Source organism: Astatotilapia calliptera, chromosome 14 (assembly GCF_900246225.1).
Source record: "Astatotilapia calliptera chromosome 14, fAstCal1.2, whole genome shotgun sequence".
Classification (NCBI taxonomy): Eukaryota; Metazoa; Chordata; class Actinopteri; order Cichliformes; family Cichlidae; genus Astatotilapia; species Astatotilapia calliptera.
In genome coordinates this window covers 18137444-18157023 of record NC_039315.1, presented here as the reverse complement: position 1 = coordinate 18157023, position 19580 = coordinate 18137444, and the positions used below count along the sequence as shown (strand labels likewise).

Sequence of the window (19580 nt, the reverse complement as noted above, 5' to 3'; positions counted from 1 at the left end):
ATGTCAGTGCACGTACATGACTGTCTTTTTGAGTTATTGATTTGGAGCTGGTACTGCCTCGTCTTTGGTCTGAACATAGAGAAAAAAAGACTCATTATGTATTCTTTCATTATGAAAATATGTTTCCTCTCTATGGCTGACATTTTTCTGCAAAACCCTTCTGATTGCAAAATCCATTGTTATAATCAAGATTTCTCCTCTCTGTCAGTCTGTCATACCTCATGTGGCTGCACACGGTTACCTGGGCTACTGCTGGACATTTTTCTTCTGCTTTTGCTCAGTCTCTGGACAGACCTCCTCCGCACTTGACTCCCGACCACTTACTCACTCTGCACAACTCCACCTGCTTTTTTCCAATTCTGTAACTACTCTTATAAGCTTAGCACCTCACACCTGAAGCTCAGCCTTTAAATGATGAAAGCTCTCAGAAGGCCCCAGCAAAAAGAGGAAAAAACAATCAGGCATGCTTTGAATTGTTAAACAAGTCGTGGGCAAATTATCAGAAGGTTTTCAGAGCAGCGAAACAAAGTGACTTTTACAGACCTGGCGTTTCAATTAGGGCTATTAACGCTGCAATTATTTCCTCCTAACTCTGTGCCATTGTAGGGAACAATGTGGGAGAATTTCCTTAAATCTTTTTGTTGATTCCACATCAAGCCCCTGCCTAAACATACTCACTTGCCTTATTTGCCCCCATCTTTCAAATGCTTTTTGTAAGAAAATAATTAAATAAAAGAGAGTTCCCTTTTAGGCTTTCTATTGTCATCCTGACTCTGAGGCTGTCTAAGCGAACCTCCTGTAGTCGCCATGGCAGTGCATTACTGTTGCTATGGTTTCCCTGTCTGCAGGATATGGTTCAACCGGGCCTGCCATATTAAGTCTGCTCCTCAATGAGCCAGCCTACTGTTAATGCTGACAGCAACACAGGAGTACACTCAGCTGCCTCTCTGCTTTCTACATTAAAATCTTTACCAGTGAGAATCACAGCCCCACAGCGGCTGATTCACTCCCTGACTGTTTCAGAGTTCGACTAAAGGTGTAGTTATTTAATAGCGTGGCTGTTAACATAAATCTAAAAAAGAATAAAGTACAACATTATAATGGCGTTAACATTCTCAAGCCCTTGATTTCTATTTTCCTTTGGCGGTAATCTTCTTATTGTTCCAGATGCAGTGGCTGCAAAATTAAATACTGTGATGTCACAGTGAGATTATTATGGCTCTTTCAGACTGTGCTGTATCATAGATTTATCTCAGTGCTTTTCTTTTAACGTCATAGCAACCCCGTTGTCTCGGTCAGTGCTTCAGAGGATTTGGTTTCCTTCGTGTGTACCAAAGCACAGAGGAAGCATGTCTGGTGATTTCAGTGACTGCCAATTTTGATACTTGTTTACCATTTGTTATGGTGTGTGTGTGTGTGTGTGTGTCCATATATGTGAGTAACTGAGTGTGTTTGTGTGCATCTTTGCTGATTGATTTTTAATTGTATCTTACAGGTTTTTTTTTTACTGCCCAGGGACTGCAGATGGAAATTAGCTACTAATCTAAATCTGGTACAAAAATGTTTTCCCTTTATGCAAATATGTTAATGTATTTTTTTACATAGTCCCTGAAAGAAATAAAGAATAAACAAGATGTATAAATCTTTTTCTAATTCTAATTACAATGGCTGGATTAGTAATGCGATTTGTAAGAGGTTTTTTTGGTAAGTATTAACCAGCTGTTGGCACTTTTATGCTTAAGATAATACATGTGCAGTATATTAAAGTTTGCAATAGGTTGCCCAACAGAAAGCACTTTATACATCCATCAGGCAAGTCTGTTGGTATTAATATTAGATGTTATTCAGGTCTGCAGAGCGGGAAAACATATTTATCCTTGTCTCCTTGTCACCTCTTTTAGTTTTTACAGTTGAGTCAAATCCCTGCTGGTTTTTATTGATAGAAAAAAGTGCAATTTTTAAGCAGGTACTTGCGTACTCTCTCTGGTGCAGGTGGTGTGATGGACTGTTTTTTCCCTGCCTGAATCGAGTGAATCACTGCATCCTACTGACTCGGTTTTAAACTTCATTTTTTAGCATTGTCAGTCTTGAAAATCACTACATTTTCTTTAGAATAAAAAGCCATGAAAATAAAGTTTGATGTGGTGACAGACCTACATAGACTTATATTTATATAATAGGTACACATTTATCACCTTGACGTTGGTTAAGCTGTTTGTTAGGTGCTTCTGTACACTTTGGAACAAAATCTTTCACTCTGGAACACTGACCAAGAAATCAGCATTGTTTTGATCCAAGATCTTTCACTTTAAAAGACAAAAAACAAAAAAACAATGACACAGTATCAGGACATATAAAAATCTTTGTGAGACTTCTTCACTGGTTGGGCGGGGGCAGGAAATGCAGGTACTGATGTGTAACTAATGAAATGTCTTAAGAAGAAACTCTACTTCCAGCTTCTAAACAAGCTTATGTAACACATGACAAAGACAGCCTTGTGTCATCTTATTCCTTCATATAATGTTCATTCTTAGGACTGATTTGCATTTTTTGGTTTCTACGTGTGCACGCGGTGTTTCTGCACGCTGAGCTTTGTTTAGTCAATATTTAAGCAAATGCAAACAAGCTTACCGGCTGAGTTGGTTAGGCCTACCCAAGTGACAATAATGTGGTCCTGCACACTGTAGCGTAGGAGGGAGTGACTCACGCATGCGTATCAAACCCTCTGCCCCTGCCAGCGCTAAGTGACTGCTGAAAAACAAAGACATTGAGCCGCGGCTGGGAAATGTCATCAGTCATCTCTAATGGAGGAAACAGATTTCTGACAGTCAGTAGGCTTATTCTTTGAGGGGTGAAATGAGAGAACTGGCCTCGATGCTTTTTTCTGCATGTGTGTAATCAGGACTTCAGATCTCGCAACAATAAGTGAGTACGTCGGCTTTTGAGAATCCACAGGTTCCAGATGCTATCCGCCCGTTTCTAGAAAGATTTCCGCGGTGTTTCTGGATGGGTCCGTACTCAGTGACAGCAGTTATGCGCGAAGAAACTGTGGGATCACTCATGTAGTCGTCTCACATCACGGACTTGTTTATTTCCCCGAGTCGAGGAAATGATGAACTTAGTTCTTACTGTGTAAATGAGAATTGCGCATTAAGGGCTATATGAACGCTTCGGTTATTAGATGAGCGCCTCAAAATAACGATTAAAATCCAAGAAGAACCCTTTTTGAATGTGTAAATCAGAAACGCGTCTTTTCTAAGAGTTCTTGGCGTGGATTTTCAGACACGAAGAGGAAAGTTACCTGCGCTCTTATCGGCCGAGAAGAGGCGCTGTCCGTGGTCCTGAAGTCTTTTCAACAACTCCTCTGTCTCACACCAGACCTCGTGTGAAGACTACTTGAGAAAAAGACCAAGTTAAAGCGATACTGTCCTCCAGCAGCTCCACAAAGAGCTGAATATGGTAACGCAATATAAGCTTCATCGGCAAACTTTGGTACTTTTGATTTATCTTGGTAAGTATAATTCTGCAAGATGTCAAAATATCCTGTTTGACTGTGGACTTATCATTTTCTATCGTACGTTTTTATACAACAATGAGTAATCAGGGGCCTTGGCAGTGGCTTGCGAACCACACAGGAAGCTGTGAACTCAAAACCCAGTTTCAGAGCAGTCCCATTGGTCTGCAGAGCCCTTCACTGCTTAATGTTGTCAGCATTTAAGGGAAATGAATAGAATCATTGAAGAGAGGCCACTGGGGTTAAGTTTCTTCACTTTCCCCATTTCCTCTGTCCCCTTCATGCCTTCCTCTCTATTTCTCTGCTCTGTTTCCATGTGTTTGTGTGAGCCCTCAGCTTAAAAAAAAGAGAGAGAGGATAGAATCAATGTTTGTCACTGTCAGCCCAGCGGGCTTTGGGTTATATAAGAGCACTGGGCCCAGTCACATAAACACAAGTAATGTGTCTTTGTGATTATAATCCACTGAATTTTTTTTCTTGCATATGTTTACTCACTTCCTACGCCTCTCCCAATATTCTTCTACCACTAATGCATTTATATTTCAATTAGCTCCTCCCTTTTGTATTATTTCCCTCTTCCTACACTACCCACAGTTTCTGCACTCCCTCTATCCATTTATTCCTCCCACTGCTAGTAAATACTAATGGGCAGAGGCCATCATTAGGGCTTGAATTTGCTATCAATATTGTGACTTAAGTGTCTCCAATGGCCCACAGAGCTTTATAAACCAGTTTATCTTTTTAATGCTCACTGACTTTGCATCTGGTTCAACATTGGGTTCAGTGTGAGACCCGATGACCACCACACATCAGTGGGTCATTAAGTTATTACAAAGCATTAAAACTGTTCTAGCATGTGTTTATGAATAACTAAAAAATGATGCATCGCGGCAGATACTACAGAATGCTTGGAATTTGATCAGTAATAAGTGCATCTTTAAAGGGACATTTGACACCTAAAAACAAATACACTATATATTTTGTTTCCTCTTTCCATTGTGTTGGTCAGTTTTAAGAAAGTACATTTTTACAAAATCGAATACATAAGTATTTGTTTTATTTTAAACCTTTGGAAAGCACATTCTTAATGTTTAGTGGGTTCAGCTTGTCACATCATTCATGTATAAAAAAATATGGTCATGGTAAAAAGAAGGTGAACCCTCTGAAAATGAACCCAATTCTAAGGTTTTAGATAACAGAATATAGCAAAAGTGTATCTAGTCTTTACCAGGTCTTAAAATTAGGTAAATAGAACCTAACATGTACAGCAGTACATGTTAGACTGTTATTGATTTGCCAAAAACTAAGCTAAAAGAAGCAGTCGGTAGCTTATAGAACCAATTAATTCACTTTCCTTTCAGTTCACTTTTATTTATATAGCAGCAAATCATAACTTCAGCTGCCTCGGGGTGCTTTATATTGTAAGGTAAAGACCTTACAATAATACAGAGAAATCCCCAACAATCAGACAACCCCCCTTTGAGCATGCACCTGACAGTGGGAAAGAAACTCTGTGCCATTGTAGTCTTAAAATAATCTTAACATTTAATGATTGACTTCAGACTGTTAAGAAAAGACCTAATAACCCTGCCCAGATTGATGGACAGTAACAGTTGCTTCTCCATTGCCGATGTCTTTCTTCCTTGGCTTTGTGTTAACTCACGCGTGAATGCTCCAGATGATCAATTAATCGAGTATGTTTGATTTGCAGCACCTGGCCTTTTAACTCATATGGAGGCAGTAAGAGTGTATGTTGTTTTTCACACGTAGCTTCTGCATTTTGGATTAGTTTTTGTAAGGAAATAATGACACAGTGTAGGATGTCATGTTTTCTAGTTTATCTTGGTTGTATTTGTTGAATTTAAAGACCTGCTAAGGATGAGATTATTTTTAATTATATTCTTATGTGTGAAACCAAAGAGGGTGTGCTTTCTTTTTTTCTACTCTTTTTCTCTCTCTCTTTTTTTTTTTTTACAATTACATTGCGGTAAACTAAATATATGTAACCTTTCCATGCTTCTCAAGTCCACCTGTGCATGCCGGTATGTGTCGATGTCCAGTCAGACACAGAAGCAATTGTGGGAAAAGCCATGAAGTTGACCTGCATCTCCTGTTTGAAGAGGGAGGAGGTCACCGTAAAGACATTTGTAAAATGGCTTTACACCCCAAGTCCAACAAAAGGCAAAAATATTTCATATCTTGTAAGTTGTTTCTACGTTATTGTAAATGATCTAGCACATTGTGATTTTGCTCACACTGTATGTGTATTTAATTAATGCCTGCACACTTTTCCTTTCTCCTAGATATACGAATATAACACTAACAATTCCAATGTGGACGATAATCCATTTAAGGACCGTCTAAACTGGAACGGAAGCAAGGACTTACAAGAGGTCTCCATTGAAATCCGTAATGTCACCCATAATGACAGTGGTTTGTATACCTGTGAAATTCGTCGTTTGTTTGACTTTGAACTATACACTCCAGTCTTCGAAGTAAACAAGACCATCAACCTGACTGTGAAGGAGAAAGGTATGCCTAAATGTAAAATTCTTGCACGCTATCCACCTGTGTCCTGTGCTCAACTTTAGCTCTTTTTTCCACATCAGTAACACGAAATAAGTCAAATATAAATGGAAACTAAAAAGCTAGTAATGACTGATATGATGAGAAATCTCTCTCTCAAATATCTTCCCAGCATTAGTTTGTGTATGTTCCATTTTCCCCACATGCTCTAATATTAACAGGGCAGATTTGTTTTTGTTAACGAGTATTCTCCAAACTCACTTAATGAAAAGAGTTTGCAAATGCAGTACACCTTAAGTGACGATTCCACTGTAGACCTGCACATTTAACACTGAGATGAGAGAAAGACTAGTCTGTGTTTTATGTTTATTTATGTTGCACAAATCACCAACAGTAGATAAAAAAAATAGTACATCTAATATTGTGTGTGTGAACGCAGTCTGCCACTAACTGCACCGCTTTCCTTCTTTCCCCCTTTCTTGTGACTGCACTGGTTTAAAAGGAATAACTGTGTGTTGTTTTGTCTGCCTTTATTGTCCATCAAAGCTTTCTTCTGTTGTCAGTGAAGGTGTTAATTCAAACCAGCTACTTTGCTATCTATAATAAGGGGTAATGTATTCTGCTTCCTGAATGCTTGGCTTGCTGAATGTGTCATGTTCCACCTTAATCGAATATACCCTACGTATATTTGAAATTACTCAACTCTCCCCATTTCTCTAACCTTACATTTTCTATATATGCTTGCACATAACATATTGTGAGCTATCAGGCGATAGGCTAGTTTGATTTAAAGAGTTTGCACCCATAAAAAGAAGACTGAAGAATAGAGTACAGTTAGATTGTTTTTATTATATTCACAGCCTGTCCTCCATATTTCACAGAACAGTTGTTTCAGATTTCAAAAAGCCTGCAGCTAGTGCACTGTACACTAGACCATGGTTACATTAATGTTGCAGTAATGGCATCCATAGTGGTAGAATGGATTACTTCGTGGCTGACATATCCATGCTTTCCCATCAAAGGGATTATATTTCACTAATATTCTCCTTTTGCTGGGGCTGCTGAATCAAATCAGAAAAAGCTGTCAGCTGTCTGGTCAGCAGGCTTTCTGGAATTTGTTATACACTAAGTGACACAGTGGTTCACAGTCACTCGTTATGAAAACAAATGAAGGACAATAAAAGGAAAACTTTCTTTAACAGCCGAAGGTGCCCATGTGCACTTTGAAACAGCTTCCGCTTGCTTGTAATCCCTCTTCTTGCTCTTAATGGGTTGTTAATGGGATGCTGTTCTAATGGTCTTCCATTGTAAACAATGGACAGAAAGCAATAAATGAGAAAGCATTTTCAATAGGATGTTGACAAGATATCAAACAAGATATTTGTTTGATTTCACTGACTGGATATTGAATTATCAGTAAAATAAACTATCTGTTGAACCGCAGTGACATTAAAACCACCTGTCGAGTACTTTGTATGCCTGCTCTGGGGGTGCCTTTGTCTCACGATAATAAATAAGCAGCAGATTCCTTAGTACCTGCAGGATGGTGCCTCCATAGGTGGGGCTTGTTCTCGTTCTTCACCTGCATGGTTAATTTGGAGGGAGTTTGGAGGCAGTGCCTTGGGCTCGTTCTTAATTAGTTTTATTGTGTAGCCATATGTTCTATAATGTCTATGCTGGTGAAGAGCGTCATAGTTGTATACAAGACTCGCAGAATTTAATCCCAGCAGGCATTGTGAATGGTTTTAATGTTGCAGCTAATCTCAGTGTATATTAAGTATGTAATATTTAGAATAGGACTGGATGATTTATGTGCTATTACTTATTCCAGAAGCATCTCAGAATGGCTAATGAGCAGAAGAGGATTGTTTACAAGGAACAAAAGCCGTTCTGGTGTCAAAAACAGCATGCAATTATTTTTATGACAGATTCTAAAGTTAGAGTATGTTTCACGCTCTGAGAACCTCTGTGACATTGCATATTCATCCTATTTTCATACTTAAAGATACCCTGTGGAGATTTAGTGTTTTTATATGCAGATTTAGGTCGAATGTTCGATAGAGATGTTTGCATACACATATGTAACAACAAGATAAGCTCTGCAACAAAACAGTGAACACTGTTAGGAAATGTTTGGTATAAAAGCAGCCTTGCAAAATCTCCACTGGGCACCTTTAACTCTGTAGGGTCTTTTTCATTATATTACAGGTATGGCCATAATATTATGAATGCAACATGAAGTAGTTTCTGCATCACTTTTTAAGAGTATCTACAGTCAGGATGCAGCTGCATAACCATATTTATTATTTGTTTAATTGGATTTGTTCTTCAGTGAAAGACATAAGACAATGCATTAAAAAATTATGTATGACAAATGATTGTGGATCAGCAGTGTTGTACAAGATCAGGTCTCTTCTGCTTTTTTCTGCTCGCGGTATTCCAAGGAAGCATGCATAATGAATAATACATGTGCTTTGCCACTGTTTTAACTCTGCAGCCAGTGACGACACCACTGCAATCTACTCTGAGATCATGATGTATGTGTTGCTGGTGTTCTTGACCTTCTGGCTGTTGGTAGAAATGGTCTACTGCTACAGGAAGATCTCCAAGTCTGATGAGCAGACCCAGGACACAGCGTGAGTCTCATGTACAGATGCACAGACAGATAAATGTTAGCAGGGATGTGACTGAACAGCGAATTTAAACAGCGTGTGTCCTGAACACAACCATGACGTCACATTTTCAGATATTTATGCGTTATGAGTCAAAACTCAGCAGTGGGTTTACATTAATTTGAAAGTCTGAAGTCACCAAGGAAGTGCACAAATAGCTGTAAGTGTGTATTTGCTTAGGACTTCTGGTTACATAATTGTAATTTAAAATCTAAAAAATATGGTGGGTAGGGAAATGAGATTTAAGAGTCAATCGGGGAAGAAAGGGACTGAGAGTGAAGGAATGAGGCAGGGGGGCAAACACACAGACAGAGAAGTAATTCAGTCCATCAGTTTGCAACCCTCCTGCAACACTAATCTGTCTTTTACCTAAACTGCTGACTGCTCTTTTTTTCTAAACAACCTTTTAACATCCGTGATGGATTTTCAGCTCCATCAGTGACGGGCATTTTGCATCGCCTTGTCAGTAATGTCAAAGACCCAAATGCACCTTTATAGTCAGCTCCCACTGGATTTTAGTGGTGCCAGCTAACCTTCACAACCCACAGTTACAACTTTTGTACAGGGACCTTATGTCCTGAAGAGAGCAATCATGCATGTGCTGATCCGGTTATTTTTATTTTGCAAACACTTACTGAATCTGCTACACTACATATCTGCTTCCTTCAGTGACAGATTAAGTCCACGTACTGCACAATATGCACAACATTGCTGAATATTCACAAGACCCAATATCCAGGGTTTAGACATATTACAACATAATAAATAGTGAAGTGTTTCTGTGAGCTAATATATTTCAAAGAACTATATTTTCAACTAAATTTGAAACTAAACTTCTCTAAAAATATTCGGTTATTCATTGGCTTTCTATTTTACTATTAGCACTAACAGGTAATTAAGAGTTATTGGAAGTGGCAGAATTAAAATGCAGAACTTTTCTCACAGTTTTCAAACTTTAGAAAACAGTCATGTACTATCTCATATTTGTGTAGTGACAAATGTAATCAAGCACAAAATTAAAAATTACAGCATTATTGGCCAGTGAGGCCAATGTTTCAGTGTTGTCAGATAGACAGACACACAGACAGATAGACGGACTTTGGGGCTATTTTGTAATCAGTATTGTTTTTTAATATGGTTTAATTTAAATAGCAGTAAATCACTCTGACACTTCTTGGTCGCTGAGTTTTACAAAGTAGGTATTACAATCTGTGTTTTCCTGAAGCATTTAGGTTCAATTTTATGAACAGTAGACAAATTGACAGATAAATTAATAGTCCAATTATCAAAAAATAAAATGCTCCAAAAATTCAAAATATCAAGGCAACCTGATTCAAAGGCTTTCTGAGTTTTCTTATCTGTTGATATTCTAAGATTTATGCATTTCGATGTCCTCAGCAGCTTGAATTTTCTTCTTCTTTTGCGGTGTGCATTGTGTTTTCTCCTAGTTGTGAATTGGGGACCTTTTGTGTCTCAATCACACTTTTAATTTCCAATTTAAACAATTTTACTTTTTTAATTTTGTTTGGAAAATGAATTGCCCCCATGAATTAAATACAAGTGGCTCCACTGATTCTGGTGAACCATCGGAAATATAGGAGAAACCAAAAGTTCCATCCATCCATTTCCTTCCGGCCCAGGTGTCGTAGGGCGAGAGGAAATGGGACACGCTGAACCAAAGAAAGACATACAACCATTCGCACACTGGGCAATTTAAAATAACCAGTTAACCTAATGCCATGAACTACAAGTCGCTGGACTGTGGGAGGAAACACATAGACACAGAAAGGACCTTCTCATTATCAAGTAACAGTGCCACACCCCCAAAAACGAAAAGTTGTAAAGCAAAAGAAAGAAGCTTTTTAATTTAAAGTCAACCGCAACAGTCAAAAAGCTCAGAAATCTCAAAAAACTATTAGATCTGAGTTTTCTCAGCTGTAATACTGTAGCCTTGTCACTACCTGTAGCTGAAAGACTGCATAGGCTTTGGCCATTAGCCATTAGTGACCCTTATGACAACACAGAAGGTCTACCCACTCAAAGAATGCCATATGTAGCACAAGTAGGACATTTTGAGATTACCTTTTGTGATGCATTAGTGGTTGAGAACGTATTAGTCATGTCCCTAAAGGAGAAGATAGGAGGCAACGATGTGATCTGTCAAAGAGTTAAATTAGGCTATTTCTGAAATGTGCTTACAGTCACAAAACTCGTTTCACTTGTATAAAGTGTTCTTCATCTACACACTTTCAGTGCAGCTCTTTTGAATTGGGAGCATATTCAGTGCAAGTACTGTGTTTTGTTTTTTTAAACATGCTGATGGTTGGCTGTAAAATGCTGAATTAGGATGTCACATCTTGCACATCTTGATGTGCCTTCCACGCAGTCCCTAGGGCACTGCTCGGATTAGATATTTTTTATCTGGTAAAACTCATTCCTTAATTTCTGTGAATTTGAGTCACATTTTCACGCTTCAATAAACAAAACGGAAATTCAGAATTGTTGCACTGTCATGAGCACTAAGTAGCTGTGGTGTGTGGTGCTAGAGAGGCCCATAGCACCAGGTCTTAGACACACCTCTGTTTTTCTGCCAATCTGCCCACAGGACAAACTACCTAGCCATTCCCTCTGAGCAGAAAGACAATCCAGCCGCTCCTGTTACAGAATAACAGTGGTTTTCAATGACACGGTATTTTATATGTGATTCTCTCATCCCAATTCTAATCACTGAAATCATCCCTTGTCTTTCAATTCATGTGTTTGTACCTTTATCACTCATAATTGTGCAGCTCTGTGGAGGAGTCTGCTGCTTCAACACCCCTTGTGCCCTTCTTTCTCATCCCCTTCAAAGGGGCTTTCATTTCTGACATTTAAAAAAAACAACAAAAAAAACGGCCTCACTTAATCACGAATCCTCCATTTTTATTCAGTCACCATTCAGTGTCCAATCTGTCCCACTTTTAATGATTTTCCATTAGGAACGATTGCACATAATTAATGCAAGCAGTGTTGAATGAAGTATCTGAAAGTGTGGGGAATGTAAGCATGTTCATTTTAGATATATTGATTTCTAGCACATTGAATGTTATGCACAGTTGCATGTTTAGGATGTAGGTGTCACAGTACTGTGCAAAAGTCTTGAACCATTTATTTGCATTTTGCAAGGAAATTGGAAAATGGATGCAGGTATTTACTTTACCTTTACTTGACCAACTTGATCTTTACTCTTTAACAGCCTGAACTCTTAAACAAGCTTTCTTGTCATTTATTTAAGCAACTTTAGGAATAGTTCTCCAGGCTTCTTGAAGGACTTAAAGCTGTTCTTTGGACATTGGGTGCCTTTTGTTCTGTTTGTTGTCAAGATGATCCTCCCCCCCCCCCCCCCCTCACACACACACACACACACACACACACACACACACACACACTTTAATAACTTGGAGGTCCAGGCTCTGGGGAGGCGAATTCATGACTAAAAGTGTGTCATTGTGTGTTTTCCTATTCACGTATGCTTTTTTTAGTAGCATGTCTGGTATCATTTTCATGACAATTTCTTGATAGTATTGCATGTTGGATCAAACTCTGATGGTATTTTTTTGCATTTGTAATACCATCAAGTTTGACAAGATACCGCTTGCTAAAATGCCTCCCCAAACAATGACAGAGCCTCCACTGTGCTTTAGCTGCAATCACTCATTGTTTCTCTTGACCTCCTCCATGCCTACTGACATTGCCTTGTTGCCAGTTCAGTACAGTTCTTTTGTAATTTGGCAGACCTCAGCCTTTTCTCCCCATCCTTGACAACAACCCTTCCACTGAGACCTCTTCTGATGAGGTTTCAGTGAACAGTAGATGGATCAACTGAATTCTGATCTCACTTCCTGTGTCAGGTCTTTGCTGGATTTCTTCGTGTCATGTTATATGTAGACAAAACACAGACTGGTCCATCCCTTGAACTAGGGGTCTTTTTTATGAATGATTCAAATGTCATTGTTAAGTGGCTTAAGAAAACATTCCTCTGAAAATGTTGATGTTCAAGGACCGAATTAAAAATAGAATAGAATAGAATACCCCTTTATTGTCATTGTACATGTACAACAAAATTATGGGTGCTCCACGCCAACTGAGAAGGAATAATATTATAAGTAAGACAGCAGGAATAAATTACAAACAGGAGAAATTTATACAATCAAGAGGAATGTACAATATACAAAATGATAGAAGAGAACAAAGTGCTTGGAAGTAGTGCAAAAGACCTGACCTCCAGAGGTGGCGGAGGGCAGCCAATTATTTTTGAGTGGTGTTAATTACCCTCTGTGCAGCCTTCCTGTTCTTAGTAGCCCCTGCGTTCCAAACACCAGGAAGAGGGCACGCTGTCCACTGAGGAGCGGTAGAAGGACAGCAGCAGCTTCTGGTTCAGGACATGGAAAAAGTGCAGGCGCTGCCGAGCCTTCTTTACCAAGGAAAGTCTGGCACCTTGGAGGAAAAAAATATAAAGAAATGAGGGGAAGCTCAAAGCTTTTGCACAGTAATGTGTGGTGTTGTAAAACTGGATAAGGATAAGCATGTTTTCTGTTCTCCTTAGGTATTGACCAATAACAGTGGGACATCGGTTTCATCAACCCTATCTGTGTCACTATGAAGATATGATTACTCCCAGGCAGCGATGGGAATCCTGCCAACTGACTGCCCCTGTGTATCGACTGTGTCTTGTGAGGAGCCAGTCAAAAATGTCCAAGTGCTCAGTTTTTCTCCTGCCTTTCCTCTCCAGTGTTTTTTTTTAACCTTTGTGCAAGGCGTCTCTAAAAATCAAGTGCTTTCACAGTTACATCAGGTTAAAGAACACAAATGTCATTGTACTGCACTTTTTATCAGAGAATTACAAGCCATTCTTCATTTGGACAGAGCAGTGAGCGGACTAACTAAAGAATTTCTTGGTAGTTAGTAGTGCGTCTGTGATTTATATGACCTATAAACAGATATGATCCCAGAAAATGTCCTAGTCTGTTATGTACATCTTGTATACTGAATATATACTACTTTTTCAGTTCTTTTTTTTAAGTTTTCTTACAATTTTATACCATGCTGAGATTTTTGGGTCACAGTTTTATTTGTATTGGCCAAAAGTCTTTTTAAGGAAACTAAAATGTGCAGCTTTTATATTGTATGGGGCCTGCATTTGTCTTTTTTTTTTTTTTTTTTTTTTGCTGTAACAAAATGAAGTGTAATACAAAAATGGAGTGTAAATATGCATAAAATACTGTTTCAAATCACACACTTTTAGCTGGTCTGAACTGATAAATTTCTTATACTCTCCTCTGTAAAAATCTCATAGCCACACTGAGCTCTGGTCTTGAAGTATATTCTATAGGTCAAGTCTTGCTTCATACAGTTAATCTGAAGTTTGTACTCAATGCTTTGACTGTTGCTGTTCTACAGTAGCATTGCTATTGAGACTAAATGTGTGCCTCTTTCTATAATACAGCACTGTAGAACTTTATATACTTTGTGATTCATTCCACCATGTTGGTTTTGTCTGTTACACATATAAAATATGCCATGTTTCAGTGAGCTGCTTTTAAATATCAAATACAATGGATTCCACAATCTGTGTTAAAGCTTTTCTGTTGTTGCTGACTGAAAACCTTTACTAATACTGTGACATTTAAAGTTATTCATATTCAGGGGCCGGACTACTTTGACTGGTACCCAATTTCCAGAATAAGGGGGATGTGCAGGGCTGTAGTAAGTACAGAAAACAGGTCTGGCCCGGATCCGGCATCAAGCTGACACTTCTGACTGCCAGGTCTGGCAATGATGGCACTATTTATGTTCCTATTTTCCTATTTTAGTTAGAAGACCCAAATACGATGTTGCAATACTATACTGCTATGGCCAATGTTTCAAATTAACAGGTTTGTGAGTGTCCACTTTATCCAAAACCTAGTGAGGGTTTACTCATGTTTACCACTGAGTGGCTGTAGCTCAGGCATTAGAGCAGATCACCTACTGATTGGAAGGTTAGTGGTTCGATCCCTGGCTCCCCCAGTTTCCATGTCAAGACTATGAATGTAATTAGGAACCACTCAGTTTAGAGAAAATGTGTGATTAGGCAAATGTAGAGAATAAAGAAGCGCTATATAAGACTCAGTCCAGTCATGTTACTTTTGCACTATTATGTTCCGGCACATGTTGTTTTTACATGGCTTGATTATTACATGGGCCAGCATAGGACCACCAGTGTGTCTGCAACTGGCCCATGTGTGGGCCACCTCTGGCAAACCTGATCTGGTGCAGGTGCAAGAGAGCCTATAGAGGTGGAGGTGTGCTCTGGAGAGAAGAGGAAAGATAGCCAGTTCAAGCAAGACAGAATATATGTGTGTAAATGAGAGGGAGAAGGCTGGAAAGCTGAAGGTGCGTAGTGCAGCCGCAGTGAGGGTAGATGAGTTTAAATACCTGGGGTCAACCATTCAAAGAACAAACGGAGCACAAGAAAAAGGAAGAGTGGTAGAGTGGGTGGAGACACGTGTTAGGGGTTATTTGTGACAGAAAGATAGCAGCTAGAGATAAGTCAAAGTTTATTTCTAAAGCACATAAAAAACAAAAACACTAAACAAACAACAACCCTAAATAATACTGTGTTTGTTCAACTAGAATGGAAAGCACCTGAGAATAAGTATTATTTAAATCTGTTTTAAAATGATTGAGAGACTCTTGCGTGAAAATGATGCATGGAATGGTGAAATTAATGCATTTGGCGATTAGACTCCGATGAACCATTGTGGCTGAACAAAATACCAACGGAGATAGGATATAGGACAGGAACCCCCAGAGTCTAGGCCAGGGGTCTGCAACCTTTCACACTTGGACCCGGTTTCCACGCAAAAGAAAACACTGGGAGCCGCAAATACTTTTTGAAATCTAAAATGAAGATAACACTGTATATATTGTGTTTTTTTTTTTTTTTTTACCTTTATGCTTTGTGTGAACAACTAAAGTAAGTAAGTAAAGTTTATTTATTAAGCGCTTTTCACAGACAGGCAGTCACAAAGCGCTGTACACAAATATTAAAATAAACAATACAATCAATAGACATTATACACAATGTAAAAGATTAAATGTAAATAATGTAAAGAATATAAAATACGTAGATCAACAAAAGGCTTGTTTGAACAGAAAAGTTTTAACTGCTTTTTAAAAGAATCCATAGAGCAACTAAGGTGTGTTGCTTATGAAATCCATGAAGTTCTACCGAGAAAATTACATTTTATTTATGTTTTGAACTCTTAAAGAAATACAACAAAAGGAAAGACGCCCAGCTGAACTAAAATGATCCATGTAGCAAACAAAAATTGTTGTGAGCCGCCACCCTTATATCGCCTTTGGGCTTTTGGACGCTTGACCTGACTTCTAAAAAGTAATTGGAAAAAAAGCACTATACTGCTAACAAAAAAAAAAGATATTTGCAAAATTCTGCCTAAATATGTTTTTTACCTGGTTAATGTGTGTGGCGGGGCGTGGTCTGCAGTGCCGCTGTATGGGAGTCGGACGCACCTGAGCGGCACCCGCAATCACGCCTTGCCGCCTTAAAGTCTGTGCTCTCTCTGCTGTTGTGTTGGTATGTGTCGGGCTGCGTACAGCAACCGTGTGTGAAACGCGATCAATAAAGAGATGCTGAAAAGCATGTTCATGCAAACATCGTCGGGTCTGTCGTGATATGTTTACAATATGGTCCCGAACCTCTGCGCACAGCGTCTGCAAATCGGGGCTTTCATCTTTACGCAGGACTGTAAGCTGTCATCTGTGGGGCGTGAGCTGTGTTTGTTTTTAACTTAGTTCACGGTGGACAACAGCTGCCGACATAATGTGGATCCGAAGATCCATAATTGGCCTACCTGGGGTCGAAAGTCTCGATAAATGCACAGCGTTTCAGCGGGTACACTGGCTTCCGCGAGTGTGACGCTTATTTTGAGCAGTGAAAAAATAATAAGATATAATTTTATTTTTATATTTCAAAATCACAATAATCTTCCAATTTAGAACTACATGTTAAAAAAAAAGAACTAAACACAAATAAAATACACTTTAGCTAATTACTTCTAATGTATTTTCCCAAACCACCCGGAGCCGCAAAATAAAGACTAAAGAGCCGCATGCGGCTCCGGAGCCGCGGGTTGCCGACCCCTGACCTAGACAATGGTGGTGGTGAAGATGAAGAGTGAGTCTTGGCTGGGGCTCTGAAGTGGCAGCTGATTGGCCCAAGGAAAGGGAACTCGTGCATAAGCTTCATTTGGTTCTAAACCCCAGTGCTCTGGCAGGAGTGTAAGGTTACAAAAGTTCAGTTAACTATGGTGGCAGCAAACTACTGAGACTCTTAAAACCAAGTAATAAAATTTTAACCTGGATCCAGAAATGCACTGGAAGCCAGGGTAAGGAGCCTAAAAAAGTACTGTGATCACACCATTTCTTTCTCGCCAAAAAGCAAGCAGGCGACAAAGTAACGACTAACAGAGCCAAAATAGAAATGACTGCAACAGTCTAAGTGAGAGGTAATAAAAGAGTGAACTGATCTCTCAAAGTTATGTTACAGGAAGCAGGCCTTGACTTGAGGAGCCTTAGTTTAAAAACAAAACTCATCTTAACAGAGTTAATCTGTTTATCTAATTTTAAAGCACAGTCAAAAAAAATCACACCAAGGTTCCTTGCCATTAGGTAACAATAAGAAGCTAAACCACCAATGTGACTCTCATCCTTATCTAAAAGAGTTAAAGGAAAGGTTTATAAGATGGTAGTGATTCCTGCTACCTCTGCCTCCTCCTGTCAACCTGAACGTGGCAGAGTGAAAAATTTTCACTGGGAGTGACCAGAATGGACAGGATTAGAAATTCGTATACTGGAGGGACAGCTCGAGTTGAGTGGTTTGGAGACAAACTTATAGAGGCAAGGCTGAAATGGTTTGGACATGTTGAGAAGAGGGATAGTGGATATATTGGACAAAGGATATAGAAGATTGAGCTGCCAGGCAGGAGAAAAAGAGGAAAACCTCAGAGAGCATGGTTAGTGTGACAGAAGAAGGGATAGAGTGAAATTGGGGGAAGATGATCCGCTATGGTGACCTCTAAAGAAAGCAGCTGAAAGAAGTATGTTACTCAGCACTAATTCACAGGTATCTTTATATAGAATGGCCTGTTTGCCAAGCTAGCTAGTATTAGCTGATAACGTAGCACTCCCACTGCTCGCCTAAATTTGTTAACTTCTGACTCCTATAAAAGTAGTGTTGGGGTTGCAATGTAAAAAGGAGGCTGTAAAGCAGGAGTTCATGTGGCTACATCCGTCTTTCGGTGCCATGCAAACTGTATAATGAGTCCTCTGTTACTTTAACTCTACCAGGACACTGAGAAGAAAATGCAATATTGACCCTCAGCAACTCTTAACTCATGTTCTCCTTATTATCTGTGACTGCAATGGTGATGAAAAGAAAGAAGTTGACTTTAAATCAACCACAATAAGCCCCACTGGCATTCACAGCTCTTATTAACTCAGCAGAAAAGCAGCTAACAAAACGCCTTTCGATTAGTTTCGACTTTAAGTAAACTCGGTGTATTTTAATTGTCTGTCTTCACAGAGCTTAAACACATACGTACAGAGGGGTTTTATTCCGTGGGAAGAGAGCTCCTTCAGATATGCAAAGTCAGAGGGGCTGATGAAGACAAAAAGACAGCAAAAGGCGAAGGTACTGGCAGGGAGAAATAGATGAAAACCAGCACTTAAGAGGGATGTGATGTATGTTGCTCTTTTAGCTAGCCGTGACCCACAGCAGTGACAGATATAGCAGCAGCTGTTGTTATAGCAACCCAGGCATGCCTGAAGCAAGGCAGATTGCCTGGAAAAGATATTACCAAGTGATAGTTGAGACACATTAAGTTTTGCACTAGAGAAAATCTGGAGTGCTTGTTATAGGCAAAGTATAAAGACGCCACCGGTCACATAACATCTGCTCCAGGTGGAAGTAAAAAGCCTTGGCAGATTATCCCAGAATATAAGTGAACACAAACCAAGGTCAGCTATACTGTCCGAATGGGAAACAGGTAACGTAACCAGTGTGGCCTTTATCCATCCATCAAGTTCACATAAATTGGTTATTGATTGTGGGACACATCCCATAAACTCTGTAACAATGTGCCATTATGGATTTGAGATACATTGTGAACGTGCAATTCTGCCTCCTCCTTGCACCACCCCTCCTCACTCTGTCTCCCTCTCTCCTCGCCTCACCGTGTCTCTACCTTCGCCTGCTCTTTTGTTACAATGTGCCTCCCTGAGGATACAACCCAGTAATACGGCCCACATTCTACTAAAATATGTTTCAATTAAACTGCCATGCCCCGACTGCCTCAGTGCTCCAGTAAGCATTTCAAGTTGCATAGGTTTAAGAAGGCAGGACAAGCTGTGGCAACAAACACTCTTAATTTGGAGGTAATTTCCTTTAAAATCACATAAAGCATCGCTAATAGTGGAGAGGGATCTTGAAACTTAAAAGTCCACGGATGAAACACATGGCATTTTAAACATATAAAGTGGATGTCAGTGGATTCAAAGACTTTTTTTCATCTAAACAACCATCATACAATGTGACCATAAATCATTAATCATGCAAGTAGCTGAGTGCCTGTCATTTGTGAAGGGTCTTTGTCTCCCTCTAGTGTGAAGCATATTATGTAGTAAAAAAAATCAGCGTAATGAATTTAGAGCTTTCTGTTCCTCTGTCAAGAAAGGTTACAACACCTAAAGCAACATTTGTTGGACACCTCAAGAATATTGTAATATTTCACAATGAATTCAGACATTTAATTAATGTATTCACACTT

At 39.3% G+C, this 19580-nt stretch overlaps 1 protein-coding gene across 4 annotated transcripts; it reads left to right on the top strand.

The window, feature by feature from the left end:
* Positions 1–2717: 2717 nt before the first annotated feature.
* On the top strand, positions 2718–13880 carry scn3b (sodium channel, voltage-gated, type III, beta). 4 transcript variants are annotated; one of them, XM_026193298.1, is made up of 7 exons: positions 2719–2925; positions 3283–3511; positions 5540–5715; positions 5818–6046; positions 8538–8676; positions 11318–11401; positions 13298–13880. In XM_026193298.1, the coding sequence occupies exons 2-6, from the start codon at positions 3457–3459 to the stop codon at positions 11379–11381; spliced, it is 663 nt and encodes a 220-aa protein (XP_026049083.1). In that variant the 5' UTR covers positions 2719–2925; positions 3283–3456; the 3' UTR covers positions 11382–11401; positions 13298–13880. The 4 variants fall into 4 exon arrangements, with proteins under 4 accessions (XP_026049084.1, XP_026049085.1, XP_026049083.1 ...); XM_026193299.1 differs by lacking the exon at positions 3283–3511 and having other exon boundaries at positions 2718–2925; XM_026193297.1 differs by having other exon boundaries at positions 2719–3511.
* Positions 13881–19580: the final 5700 nt, after the last annotated feature.

What these genes read in the sequence shown, in the direction of transcription:
- scn3b (XM_026193298.1), top strand. Translation starts at nt 3,457, where the DNA reads ATGGTAACGCAATATAAGCTTCATCGGCAAACTTTGGTACTTTTGATT. An exon ending in CCTGACTGTGAAGGAGAAAG is followed by an intron (nt 6,047 to 8,537) that starts GTATGCCTAAAT and finishes TTAACTCTGCAG; the next exon opens with CCAGTGACGACACCACTGCA. An exon ending in GAGCAGACCCAGGACACAGC is followed by an intron (nt 8,677 to 11,317) that starts GTGAGTCTCATG and finishes ATCTGCCCACAG; the next exon opens with GACAAACTACCTAGCCATTC.